Below are 14,815 nucleotides of genomic sequence, written 5' to 3' on the forward strand. Positions count from 1 at the left end.
ATCACATATATGTTTATGTTGCACTTGTCTCTTATGCATCTAAAATCCTAATTCCTTCCTTTGCTTCCTCTTTTTTCAAGAGACGACAACAAAGATGGGATTATATAATACCTCTTCAGTGGTATGCATTGTACAGTACATTAATCCCTTATCATAGATCAACATATTTGAGAATTTATGGGGTAGTCCAAGGGTCGTAATCAATCACAAAACATCTAACCGGCAGAGTTTGGAGGAAGACCTAAAAAAAAGGGCGCGTTAGTCCTATAACTTCAAGAGTAATTCACCAAGTTCAGGCAGTCCGAGGACTCCTGGCCTGCAGAGTCAGTCATTAGCTGAAGCTAATGTGCCTCATCGGTCAGTGTCTAAGAAAAATATGCAACAATAATCAGCCTCTACAAGCATATTCTGATAGCCGGTAAATCAAATCAACATATTAACAAAACAAAACAATCCAATGATGACAGTTTGCTCATCTCACAGAAACATGTTTGTTTGCAGTGCTGATGAACTTGAAATATTTCACCTGTCTGTGAGAATTGTGCTTGCAACTAAAATGTTAAAGTTGGACATCTGCCTGACAATTTATTGCACAAAATATTCAAAATATTCACCAGATGGAATAAATGAGTGAAGTTGATTTGGTGTCGATTAGATTACCTTTAGAGTTTATAATTAGATTCAGGAGGTCTAATTGACCATTTAAAAATTTAAACCTAACTAATAATTAATTTAAATTAGATTTAAAAGTTAATTAAAACATAGTTAATTAAATCAATTAATGTATCATTTATTTGTTGTTGAGTTTTCTTTAATACAATTATTTATTACATTTTATAAAACATATGTGTTTGACTTTATTCAGTTATTACTTTCTTTTCTTCGTTTTGACATTTTTTATTTAACATTCACTGACTGACTATACGAAGTAGGCCTTCCTTTTTCCAAAGTAAAACTACTAATTACTAATAGTAAAATGATAACTATTAATATTTATTTTTAATTATTAATACAGCACAATAAAAGTCACACATTTAAATGTTTACTTCACGTGAAGGGTGAAAGACAGACATTATGGCCATAATGTACTTATGGGACTTAACGTCTGTTCAAGGTAGAACCTTTAATTCTAATATAATGCTCAATGGTTTAATCAATAATAATAAATACTATTTGAATTGTTGTAATTTGTGAGTCAATTCTGTGTCTACACTGTGACCAGTAACATTCTCTGTCCAGTAAATTGTGTAGCACTACTCCATGACCATGGGTATGTGATGAAACTATGTCATGGCATGTATCGCTAAGAACCGAAGGAAGCGCAGTGTTGATTATGACATTGTTTGTGCGAGCTGTTAATATGCAAGCAGCAAAACCACAGGTCAGCTATCAGCCCGTTCTAGACAGGCATGATCTGAAAGGGCACTGCAGGAGTAATGAGTGAAATCATTCAGGAACATGATGTCATCCAGAGGAAGCAGTGTTGAGGCAACAGGTCAAAAGTAAGGACAGTTTGAACTCGTATGAAGTAAATAAGTATAACTTTACTCAAGTACTGTTTAAGTTACAATTTTGAGGTACCTCTTCTCCATTCCAGTGCAGCTGTGGCTCAAGAGGTGAAGCGCTGGTCCACTAATCTGAAGGCCCCAGCAGTCTACATGTCGATGTGTCCTTGGGAAAGATACTCTGTGCGTGTGGATGTTTACTGCTCCTGATGAGCAGCTGGCACCTTGTTTGGTTGCCTTTGCCACCGGTGTATGAATGTGTGTGAATGGCTGAATGCAGGTCGTTGTAAAGTGCTTTGAATGGTCGCTAAGACTTGAAAAGTACTAATAAATGCGGTTTGTTTGCCATTTACATTTACAATTCTGAAGCAGTTATTGTATTTTACTCCATAACATTCATTTGTGTGAATCTACTTACTAGTTAATATGAAACATAATCAACAAACACATTATTACAAGGTTCTGTGCTTGGACCAATTTTATTTACCTTATATATGCTTCCTTTGGGCAATATTATCAGGAAACACTGCATAAACTTTCATTGCTATGCAGACGATACTCAATTATATCTATCGATCAACCAGAGGAGACCAACCAGCTCGCTAAAATTCAAGAATGTCTTAAAGACATAAAAACATGGATGACCTGCAACTTCCTGATGTTAAACTCAGACAAAAACTGAAGTTATTTTACTGGGCCCTGAACACCTCAGAGATCAATTATCTGGTGATGTGTTTCTGTAGATGGCATTTCCCCTCGCATCCAACACCACTGTAAAGAATCTAGGCGTTATCTTTGACCGAGACTTGTCCTTTAACTCCCACGTTAAGCAAATCTCAAGGATTGCATTTTTTTCATCTACGTAACATTTAAAAATCAGGCACATCTTGTCTCAAAAAGATGCAGAAAAGCTGGTTCACGCGTTTGTTACTTCCAGACTAGATTACTGCAACTCCTTATTATCAGGCTGCTCTAATAAGTCTCTTAAATCCCTCCAGTTGATCCAGAATGCTGCAGCTCGTGTACTTACAAAAACTAAGAAAAGAGATCACATTACTCCTGTATTAGCTGCGCTGCACTGGCTCCCTGTAAAATCAAGAATCAAATTCTTCTCCTCACCTACAAAGCCTTGATTGGTGATGCACCATCATATCTTAAGGAGCTTGTAGTACCATATTGCCCCACTAGAGAGCTGCGCTCACTAAATGCGGGGCTACTTGTGGTTCCTAGAGTCCTAAAAAGTAGGATGGGAGCAAGAGCCTTCAGTTATCAAGCTCCTCTTTTATGGAACCAGCTTCCACTTTCAGTCCGGGAGGCAGACACAGTCACCTCATTCAAGAATAGACTTAAGACTTTCCTGTTTGATAGTGCTTATAGTTAGGGCTGAATCAGGTTTGCCCTGGTCGAGCCCCTTGATATGCTGCTATTGGCTTATAGGCTGCTGGGGGATGTTTTAGGATACACTGAGCACCTCTCTCCTCTTCTCTCTCTCCTTATGGATACATTTACATCTCTCCATTGCACCTTATTAACTCTGCTTCCTCCCCGGAGTCGTTGTGACTTCACGTCTCATAGGGTCCATTGGACCTGGAGGTGTCTGATGCCTGGTGAGCCGGCCTCCCACCTTGGCCCTGCTGATGCCCCGCCCCCTCCTCTCTACCTCCTTCTGTTTCATGGATTGGAGTTTCCATTCATGCATTGTCATATTCATGTAATGTGTTTATGTAACTTTGTAAATGCTGTTCATTCTGTACACATGACAATCTATTGCTTCTGTCCATCCGGAGAGAGGGATCCTCCTCTGTTGCTCTCCTGAAGGTTTATTCCCTTTTTCCCTGTGAAAGGTTATTTTTGGGGAGTTTTTCCTGATCCGATGTGAGGTCCTGGGACAGGGATGTCGTATGTGTACAGATTGTAAAGCCCTCTGAGGCAAATTTGTAATTTGTGATATTGGGCTATACAAAATAAACTGAATTGAATTATAAGATAATACTTTATTGATTGCAGGGGGTGAAATCACAAGCTAACCAGAAGTATATAAAGTAATTAAAATTAGCCTACGTGCTTTGTTAGTGACAGGAAACTGGAGAACCAATAGGAAGCCACTGTAAACTCAGGGAGGAAAAACTCCAGACAGAAAAACCCTGCTGGAACTAGGGATGGTACCCAAGACCTTCCTGCTGTGAGCAGGCACTGCACCACCATACCGCTCTATTTTCAAATTATATAATATAATATACATTATTCTGAAATGGGACATTCTGAGTTGCGAACTGATGATAATACTTTTGATGAGTATTTTTTTTATCTGTTCATTAGCTTTCGCAAGTAATTCACCACAAACAATCAAGCATCCTCTCCCTCATTCCCATCCCCACAGCAAGTAAAAGAGTATACAAAAAGATACAAATGCACATGTTTGCACAACTGGCTTATGGCATAATCAGATCAGAGACAACATTGACATTGTGTAAAGAAGATGTGTGCAGAACTTCAAAACCATCGGACCAAAAACTGAATTTGATAGCAAGTAAGGCTGTTATGCCACAACAAAACAAGAACCCTGGTCACTACGAAGTACTGGGTCCCAATGGAAGGCAGGGAGGTTCTGATTATACACTGCACTTAATCCGATGTGAAAAAAGAAACACTTGTGTGTATCAATGCAGAACATTCTGTATCTCCTTCTTTGGCTTTAGTCATCCCCATCCACTAGAACAACTGTCCTGAAAAAATGAGTCCATGTTTTTTCAATGTTTCTCAGTGAACCTTTGAAGGAACATCGAATCTTCTCTCGCTTGATGTGATAAAAATCCATCCTTGATCCATATATTGTATGTGGGTAGATGGCGACAAATTTCCATTTAAGAAGTATGAGGCGTCTAGCTAGAAGAGAGGTAAAGGACATAATTTCATGAAGATATAGGGGTGTATTATCCCTGGGGGAGGGGTGATGTTACTACTTTTACTCATGTCAAAGTTCTTCTGCCTGACTGAAGATTGGTAGAGTCCAATCCAAGAGAGAAACCAAACCCTGTTTTTGAAATGTTACATTTACTCTTGAGGACGGGTTGGCCATGATAGCGTTTATCCCGAAACTGCAATCCATCATTCCTTTCATTAACAACAAGTTTCATATTAGGAAGATTAAATGATATGTTATTCATACTTTTTCCCAAACTGGACTCAAACTGGTGCATACATCATACTGTCCTGGTACTGTTGGTTTACACACGTCTCGCTGGAAGTTTCCAGTACCTCCAGTATCTTCTGAATGTCCCTACTGGATCCCTTACTTCACTGTGTCTTGAGCAGAAACTTTACAAAGTCATTAGAGGTCAGAGGTCCACTACTTCACTTCCTACCCAGAGAGCAGCAGGAAGTGAAAGTTTACAACACCTTGTCACTAACAACCTGTCAGTCAAACTCTGTTTCACTGGAGCTGTCCAGGGAGTTGTAGAATTCAAAACACCTCCTTTTTTCTCAACCTGTGAGTGTTCATCAATTTCAGACATCGTACTTTTATTTTGTCTTTATGTGAATCCAGTTCCTGTGAGAGCAGGAGTGTGTGCGTGTGTGTGCTGATTGTTCAAATGTGTTTAATAGTGTGTGTAATAAGGATTGCAAAAGCAGTTACTGGTCGTTCAAATATGTGCTAACTGGCCAGAGAACTAGAAAAGCTGCATACAGTCACTTGAATTCAAATGTTTTATGCAAATGTTTTCGATTCATTGAGTAGATATTGAGATATTTCTCAGGATGAACACAATCTTTGACCTGCTGCTAGCCACAGATATAAAGTCAAGAGATCGCAAAAGTCAATAGGTTTAATAATCTGGAAACCATGATTTGAATCGATCGGCCGGACGACTGACTGACTGACTGACTGACTGACTGACTGACGTACCGACGTTCACATCCATAGAGCCATGAAGCTATCACAGAGCTCAGATAGACCAACATTGTCGCTTGCTTGTCCTCATGTTTTCTTTCACTCCTTCATAATATTTTAGTCCATGTCACATATGGAAAACTGGGTGACATCAATTGGTCACCAGCCAGAGCTTGAATATATGTAGAGGTGTCCACATCTTAATTTACTGCAATATGTACGAGCATCCGTGTGCGTTATATTGTCGAAAGATTTAGTTTCTGTGTGCATCTCTTTGTTCATTCTGTGTTTGATCCTCAGTGATTGCAAGTCTATAAATCCTCTGACTTTCCTCTTCCTCCTGTGAAGAAATGTTTCCCTCTTTGGTTAAGCTGATTCTCCAGAGCTAACCCGTTGTCTTTGTAACACACACACCTACACACACACACACATACACACACCCACACCCACACACACACACACACACACACACACACACACACACACACACACACACACACACACACACACACACACACACAGAAAGAGAGAGAGAGAGAGAGAGACGATGAATAACCAGGATCTAATCCATCTCTGCCTTTTGTTCCGCTCTGTCTCTCGCTCTGTTAGAGTCATATGATTGCAGTTACAAAATATGTGTGCGTGTGTGTGTAGGTGTGTGTGTGTGTGTGTGATGGGGAAGAAGTGAAGTACAGTATGAAGGATGTGGTAAAGCAGCCTAATGGTCAGCTCTGTTTCTCTTCTTCTCTCTTGCACCTGCACCTGCAGTTGAGGTAGAGTAAAAAAAACACACACACACACAAACACACACACACGCACACACACACACACACACACACACACACACACACAAACAAACACTGTTCATGTTTCACAATTTTTTCACAGACACAGTTTGCATGTTTGTTGGTTTATTAATTGTCAAATGTTTTCCTGGTATTTATGGATTACGATGAGCAGCTTCTGACCTGGTGGTTTCCTTTCATCTGTGTTTATGTCAGTCTGTATTATCCGATTAGATAATCCTTTGATTTCAGAAATGGCGTTTGCCTGATCAGCATTCTCAATCACAATGTCACCTTTCCTCTCGCTACAGTATTTGCTCCTTCTCCCCTACATATCAGAGTGACAGTTTGGTGGATTATAATGGGAAACAGTCAACACCAGAGACTCTTATACAAACAGGAATAAACGCTGGCAACTGATGATTATTTGAAGTTTTTATTTAGTATTTTCATCGATATATATATTTTTTTCTTTTACTTTGAATTATTTTAGAACCGGCACAAATGTAATTTTAAAGCTTGTTTTTTGCAGACACAACATTGAAATCATCATCACCTTACAGAGTTGGGAATGATCATATTGATAATGATGGTGTGGAGGAAATTTGCAAAGAAATGCCAAAAAAGATGAAAAGCTATTGCACCAGGAAGCAGTAAAAGCCTCAACAGTTACTTGGTTTCTGTGCTCCAGAGACAGGTTTTAGTTTACATAGTTTAAAATGTTGTTATCTTGACTTTTCAAACCGTGACAACATTATAAGGCTTCTTAAGGCGTCAGTGTATACGTTGAGGGACACTGGCGTTTTATGTCACTTGCACTGGTTTGCTGTCGTTCACAGCTATGGGTGAGGACTCATAAATCACTGCTGTAATATTATTATTTTACAGGCATCAGTCCTGATCATTCAAGTATTCTAGCTTTGTCTCTGCAGCGTCACGAGTGTGGGACAGCCGCCATTTACAACCACGTGGGGAAAGGAGTATATTAGCATAAAGCAGACAATTGTGAATTATATAAAAAATATTTTCATTAAACTGTTACTTAGTGTTACACATCTTCACACACAAAATAACCCCTAGTGTCTTTTCACCTCCCTGGAAAAAAAAAACTTTTTTACTTGTGCAGATCTAGAAATGACACGAGATGGAGTGAGGCCTGCCACATGGCGCCCTCTGTGTCCTCCCTACTCCCCCCTCCTCACCCCAGCTCCTCACCACATCAGGATACACTTGTTCTGGTGAATTCCGGTTTCAAACGGAACGCTGCTTTGCGCTGGTTTTCTGCAGGACCAGTATTAAAAACAGGCACAAGCTGTCTCTCGGTGGCCCTGTGGTCTGGGAGGGGGAGTCTCCAACGGCCCGTTGTACTGACACACCTTTGAAACCTCACTCACTCCTGCTTCCTCCCCCTGAGCCTTCCTTCCATACTCATCCTCGAAAGCCCACATGCGCACCCTTATCACCATGAGAGCAGATTAAAGAACGAAAAGTTCCTTCCACAGGACGCAGAGGTCACCACCTCCTTCTGCCTCTTTCACGTCGTCACATCCCTGATTCCTTTGCTACTTTAGACACATCGGTTTTGAAAATATTCTAGATATTCCATATTATAACAGTATTTTGAAGTTATGAAAACAATGTACATTTCTTTAAATTATGTTTTTTGTCTTTTGACCTCTAACCTCTATTATGTTACCCCTAGTGTTGAAAAGAAGAACTGCAAAGAGTTTTTGGGTTGAACCTCAAACCCCGAAAAAACTGTATTTTAACATTTTGTAAATAAAAGCTGTCTTATTGTTGCTCTTGTTTTGGTACACTCATCAGCCTGATGTATCAAACACACAAAAAAAAACCTGTCTTAATGAAACATTTAGCTTCGATACATTTACTATTACCTTCTCATGCAGTAGTTTTCACATAAACTTTGCCCGGTTATTGTTTTTAACCGTTTATTTTCATGTAGAGCACAATATCTATTGTCCTGTAGTTTACATGTGCAGAATGTTTCTGCCTGTTGTGTCTGTGATGGAGTTGCAGTTTCTCTTGTGAAAGTGCCAGCAAGACAGAGGGAACATCTATCCCAGATCTCCTCTTTCCTAAGCAACATTGCCACCTGCTGTTAATCAGAGACAGACTGGCTTTCTTATGTCTCACTCTAAAAACAGTGAAGATGAAGGCAGATGAGTTTTGAACTGTTTATCTGTGAAATCTGGACATATTCATGCTCTATATGAAATACCCAAACGTCTTGTTGGTCAGCTTTAGATCTATGCAGGTCCTGTCTGTAACTGAACTAAGTCTGAGGAAGGACTGGAACTTGTATTTTTACTAAAGTGAAATTGCAAAGTGTATATACTTAAGTCAAACTAAGCCTTCACACATGATATTGTCACTATGTACACAGAGTGAGGCTGATTACTAGATGATCAGCTTTCGTGTATTTATGGATGGATAATGCTCAGATAAATAAATGACGAGATCCCCCCCCCAAAAAAAGATGTTTTGCAATGGCCTTTTGGGGATTTTGTTCATTGTCTCCAACGTTTCTGTGACAGTCATTTACAGATCGGCCTGTGCATCAAATGCACCAGATATGCAGCAGATAGCCAGATAAGACATATTGTGAATGTCTGTCTCTCTAAGTGAACAGAGTGCTCTCAGCACACTCTATGAGGGCCAACAAAAGGGGTTCAAAGATGAGTTAGACGTATGTTTTTAATCTAATGTCTTCTTGTGGCACACTGTAATGAATGACACAGGTCACAGGGGAACTTCCCTCAGAGGAGCGCAATGTTTCTCAGAGGGATGTGCTGGCTAACTGCTGCCCAGGCTGGGCTTCCGGCCCTGGGGCAGCAAAGCCTGCCGGTGCCCAGACACCCTGCAGCACCACCACTATCACCCCACTCCAGACACTGTGCCAGGATACTGTGGTGACACAACCCTGGGCCTCTGTTCCTCCCTTGTCAACAAGACTGATGGATGCAGAGAGGAGGAGAGGAGAAAAGAAGAGGGCACATTGATCTAAAAAATGACTGCAGCTCAGAGTAAGTATGAAATGTATGAATGTATCTATTTATTTCTTGGGGCGATGAATTGAGAATGAGGAATGTAATGCAAGAAAGAAGGTAGGTGACGATGAGTAGAAAATAACAAGGAGTTGGAACGAGTGATTTATTTTCACACCAGTAATACATTTTTTAGGCTATTGAGCTGCATTTGAGAGAATGATCTTGATCAGTATTTTTCAAAGACTTTATTCAAACCAACAAGACAATGTGTTCATTCTAATCTGACCCACTGCAGATGACACCAGCAATCTTTAACTAAAATAAAGATTCTCCATTATGATCAGGAGCCACCAGGGGGCACAACATGGAGCCTTTCACCTTGCAACTTTACATTGTTTTCTCAAGTATTACAGTGCATGCACACTCACGCACACGCACACACACACACACACACACACACACACACACACACACACACACACACACACACACACACACGCACACACACACACAATCAAATGAGAAAGGTGATATGCATAATGGCTTATATGGATGATTGGTCTTGATTACTTATGATTAACTGTCTGCTGTCTGTGTGTTTGCATGTGTGTGCAAGTATATGTGTAAGACAAAGAAAAGGGTAATAGGAGTTTGTGGCTGCATAACAATAATTAAGGCATTATGATCAACTGTCCTCAATGGAAGCCATTTTATTTTTAATGTGCACTTGTTTTTATGAAGTCAAGCACATCATGCACCTCCTTATCTGCTGAGAGAACAACTGAGTCTCCTGTGTGTGTGTGTGTGTGTGTGTGTGTGTGTGTGTGCGAATGTGTGTGTCTGTGGGCATGTCTCAGTCTGTGTAAAAGTAGTGTATGTGAAATTCCGTGGCTGGTCTGGAGTCTACCCGTGGTGAGTCTGCTGAGCAGGGCCCCTCTCTGGTTAATATTAGACACCATGCTTGTCGGAGAGACTGACAGCTCACCGTGAACACGGCTAAAATAGGTGCAGCCATCCACACACTCACTGACATTCCCAACACCACCTCCACACAAAGACACAAGCATCACACATGCACGGCCAAAGTCAGTGCTCACGCACCTACTCTAAACTCCCAGAAAAGCCTTTGTGAAGCACAGCCAGAGAGGGAGCAGCCCGCCTGACGCCAACTCCAAAAAGCAGGTGAGTGTGTGCTCTGTGTGCGTTTGAGTTGATAGTGGTGGCTGCAGGGCAGTTTTGTGGTATGGCGACAGAGTAAAGTTCCTAACGGCCAGCATCAGTGTGCCAGGCTTAGACCGGGGAAAGTATGAGCAAGGCAATGTGAGAAAAATGGCCTCTACAAAACTGGGCTTCTCTCTTATTCGGTTTCAAACCATAAGCTTTTAATTGGCTCAATCTTAATACAGTTGGAGGTAGAACACAGGGGGCTGTGAGTAGACAGAGACAGCTCTCTGAACAACATGGTGATGAAGTTTGAATTAAAAAGCTGGGTAACACCAAACTGTTAGAGCCCCCTGCAGGGTCACAATGATCTCTTTGCCTCATAGAGTGAGACATTTTCTCCCATGGCACCATCTGACCTAAAACACATGTGAGCTGTTGCAGACAGTAGCCTCTTCTAATGGATCATGGAGCTTAAGAAGGTAGGGGCCCATGCATTCTTGTAGGATCACTTTTATCAACTTTTCTGTTCTAATAATGTTGTACATGAACGTCTGGCAACACTATAGAATCACCCTTTACGTGTAAACAATGATTGCATATATACACAGCCTCAGCGTCCAAGTGGTTAATTAAAGTACCACAGAATGTTATTTTTAATGTACAATAAAGATTCTCAAAATGTATTACGATAACAACTGTTACAAGCAATATTTTCCCTATCTATTTCTTTCTATTACTCCTATGGAGAAATGCTATAAATGTGTTTTTGCAAAAGAGAAGCCCGTTAATAAACAAAAGAATGTTGATATATGGAGTGTAGCTTCAAAGAGTCTGCAAGTGAATGTTTAGACAATTTCTTTTGTATTTTCTTTCATCTATTAGCTGGCACCTGCATGTAACTGATAAGTGACATGAAAGCTGCTTTGTCCACACAGTGACCTAAAGAAAACTGACATGATTATCTGTGAGAATTGTTGCCATTACTTAGGATGTTCTGACAAAGTTTCTGGGTCTCATCTTCATCTCCACCCTTTTGAAGGAGTAGCGTTCTCCAGTTCGTCCATCTGTCAGGATGTACCATGTCCCCCAGTAGATCCCGTTGGTCACCCCACTGTAGCGCCCACGGTAATATCGCCCATTAAGGTTAGCTGCCAGGCAGGCATCGAACCACCAGCCTGCACCGTAGTACTGACCACAGTTTCCAGCTGCATAACGGTCGTGGTCTCGGTCAGCCGTGCTGAAGGATCTGCTGTCATGGTTGTAACGTTTGCTGTAGCTCAACGCATTGCCTGCATCGCCAGAGAACTCCCGTGCTGTTAGACGGTACCTGGAAGAAAGAGAAACAACATATGGCACATTTATGATGGTAGTGCATAGCATCCAAATCCTTTTCTGTTGTGTACTGGGGAACCAGGTGGATACACATCAACAAATGTTGATGTTGTTTCCTTATCTTGCCGGCACTGTCAATAAAACCTGATCAAACTATGACCAAATAATCCTAAAGAAGCAAATTCTGAGTGTGTCCCAGTTATAAATGATAAACGAGACATGTCTTTCTAAACTTTGATTGTTGCCCAATTTCAGGGGCTTGAAGATAATTCTACCCATCTAATTGTTAGAGAAAGTGTGTGTTTGTGCCTCTGCAGTGTGTCTCACCTCTGTGCCTCTGAGGCCACTTTGAAGTTGTTGTAGGTAGCATGGCGTTTCTGCTGGTGCCAGTCCTCCAGCTCAATGCGAAGTTGGTGTTGGCCAGTGGAGGTGAGGGCGTGCAGCGCTGTGTTCCCCAGCCAGTGCTCTCCCTGAGGACTGCCAAAGCCCTCGCGGTATTCCTGCCATGTCCTGTTGAAGTCCAGTGAGCCATCCCGACGATTCTGGATCACCGTCCACCCACCACCCGTTGTCTCCATGTCGCATTTAGCCTGAGCCGAAACAAAGTCTTTGATATTATAAAGCCTGGACTTTAGTGACCCACAGATAGCATACATATCTCTAAAAGAAGAGGAATAAGTTGGGGGTCCGTCTTTGTGTTTTATGAGTGTGGTGAATCTGAAATACCTCCAATGCCGGCCTGTGTAGGTCAGGCTGGATGGTGTAGATTCCATTCTCTTTGATCCCGAGCCTGTAAATCTCTGCACAGTCCTGAGGATGGAACCTCTCCAAGGGGGCAACTGGGAACCACACAAAGTATATTTGTATTCAACTTAATAAGCAACAACTTTTCATGTGGTCCCTCCGGATGCCCTTACCTGTGGGTGGATATTGTGTGATGCTCTTCAGGAAAAGCAACAGGTCTCTCTCCCCCTCTCTTCCCACAGCCACACTCTCTGTCACCCCAGCGAGAGATTGAGTTATCAGTAAGACACAAGGGTTGGAAATAAAAGTTTTGCCTCTATATACTACACAGAGGGGTTCAAGTTTGTATCATGAATCTTCCTCACATTGTGAGCCATACAGTAGGTGTGTGTGTCTTTGTGTGCTTGTCAATTCAGTTTTTCTCATCCTTCTCAGTGCAGTTAAATTCCAATGCACTCACCTATGACCGACACTTAGCAGGCCTCATTATGTTTGTGTTTACTATGAGTGGGGGAGTGACTTTGCTGGCATTTCTTTGTGTGTGTGTGTGTGTGTGTGTGTGTGTGTGTGTGTGTGTGTGCGTGTGTTTGTCTGTGTTTTGCAGAGGTGGAGGATATAAATGTGTACTACTCACTGAGTCGTTTGGCCATCGCCCCAAGGGCCTGGCTGTGACAGTGGAGGTCACACTCTGTCAGCACAGCTGCCATTAGTGCCAGGATGGCTCCCAGAGAGTTGTTCTCCTGGCCCCCGTGACTCCAGGGGCCTCCTGTTTCCTGAAGAGAGCGCATGCAGCGCTGCAGCTGAACAAGACGCTCTTTGACACCTCCAGTCTGCAAAGACAGGGCTCACAGGTGATTCTTGATAAGACGCCAATTCCTCTTTATTCACAAAGGAAGATTCATGTCTGTTGAGTGAATAATGCTAAGATTTTAAATAACGAAAACAAAGCTGTGCATGTGCATTATCATGCATAAAGTTTGAAAGGAAAACTCATAGCTCAGTAGCATGTTTTGTGTCACACTCAATCTGTCTCTTACACTTACATCAGGCATTGTAGTCATGTCCCTCACACACACCTGTTGCTGCATGAGGTCAGCACAACCATATGATGAGGACATTTTTAAAGCAGATCTAATTTTATCCCTTCTTTGATTGCTGACGGCCATTGCTCCATGTCTGTTCAGTGGTGCCAGGTTTACTGTGCCGACTGTCCCGTGAGAAAGGACCTGCTGACCTGTGCCAGATAGTACCCTGTTCGGTCTCCCTGACACACGTGCAGGAGTAGACAGGGTCTCAGCTCTGCTGCAGCATGCCTATCAATGTTTCTGAATCATCTCACTGTTACATGTCCAAGATTAAAAGTTGCATCATCTGGCTTTTCTTAGAATAACATTTGGAGATTTATAAACAATAGGTCTCAATGGGACTGCCACTATACTGTAGGTGATGTCACTCACCATAGGCTGAACCTGAGGAAACTCGTGCCTGTGCTCCACTATCCGAGGAACGTCTGAGATAGCCGGAAGTGAAACCCTCATCTTGCAGGAGGTTGTGCCACTTTGACCCTCACAGGCCCCAATACCCACTCCTGCTCCCGTCCTGGGCTGGATGGGTGCAGCCACCAGCATGTCTCTGCAGGAAGGGTGCGTGCAGTCTGGAGACGCTTCCGAGGACAGCAGTGCCACATACAGTGACAGCAGAGGAAGCAAACTGAGAGAACCGAGTGGAACCATAGGAAAATGCAGAAATGCAGGATCACCCTGACCTTTGTCTTCAACTCTTGAGCAGTGGTCAAGAAGGAAAACCTTCTTTCGTTTGTCCTTTTGTTTTTGATGATTCTTAGACAACTTTCTCTTCACTTTCGTTTATCTCAACAACTGCTTCTTCAGGTGGAGAGTGCTGACCTGTCCTTTTTGTTTAGATCTTGCTATTGTCGTCGTCCTCTGTCTTGTTTCCTACTATTTGTGATTCATTCATCCTTTTCTTCTTTATTTTTTCCCTCAGTTCATCTCACTCCCAGTCCTCCTCTTTCGTGTGCTCTCTGTCTGTTAGTGAGGTTGCTTTGGCTCAGATTCCTAGATAACTGCGGCACTCTTTGCTGTCTGACACAGACTAATGCACCCACCCCCTGCACACACACACACACACCACACACACACGCACACACACACACACACACACAATCTGTCCATCTCATTAACTCATCTCATGCTCTCTCTCTTAGACTCCCACACAGCCACAAACAGAGGTGCGTGTTTACACACACACACCCACATGTGTAACATTAAGCAAATGTAAAACAGTCTTTCAAAGATTAGTGGACTTTTTTTTTTGATGCTGTGGATGAACTCTTCACCTGCTTTACATGCTGTATGTTCATGCATG

General features: G+C 42.0%; 1 protein-coding gene across 1 annotated transcript; it reads right to left on the reverse strand.

The window, feature by feature from the left end:
* Nucleotides 1-11,287: 11,287 nt before the first annotated feature.
* si:ch211-157b11.8 (fibroleukin) lies at nt 11,288-14,815 on the reverse strand. Its single transcript, XM_034533380.1, has 6 exons — nt 13,888-14,815; nt 13,065-13,260; nt 12,604-12,681; nt 12,413-12,525; nt 12,014-12,276; nt 11,288-11,681 (listed from the first exon to the last, which is right to left on the reverse strand). Exons 1-6 carry the CDS (start codon nt 14,161-14,163, stop codon nt 11,339-11,341), a joined length of 1,269 nt encoding a protein of 422 aa, XP_034389271.1. The 5' UTR covers nt 14,164-14,815; the 3' UTR covers nt 11,288-11,338.

The sequence above is a fragment of the Cyclopterus lumpus genome, chromosome 5 (assembly GCF_009769545.1).
Source record: "Cyclopterus lumpus isolate fCycLum1 chromosome 5, fCycLum1.pri, whole genome shotgun sequence".
In the NCBI taxonomy this organism is placed as follows: Eukaryota; Metazoa; Chordata; class Actinopteri; order Perciformes; family Cyclopteridae; genus Cyclopterus; species Cyclopterus lumpus.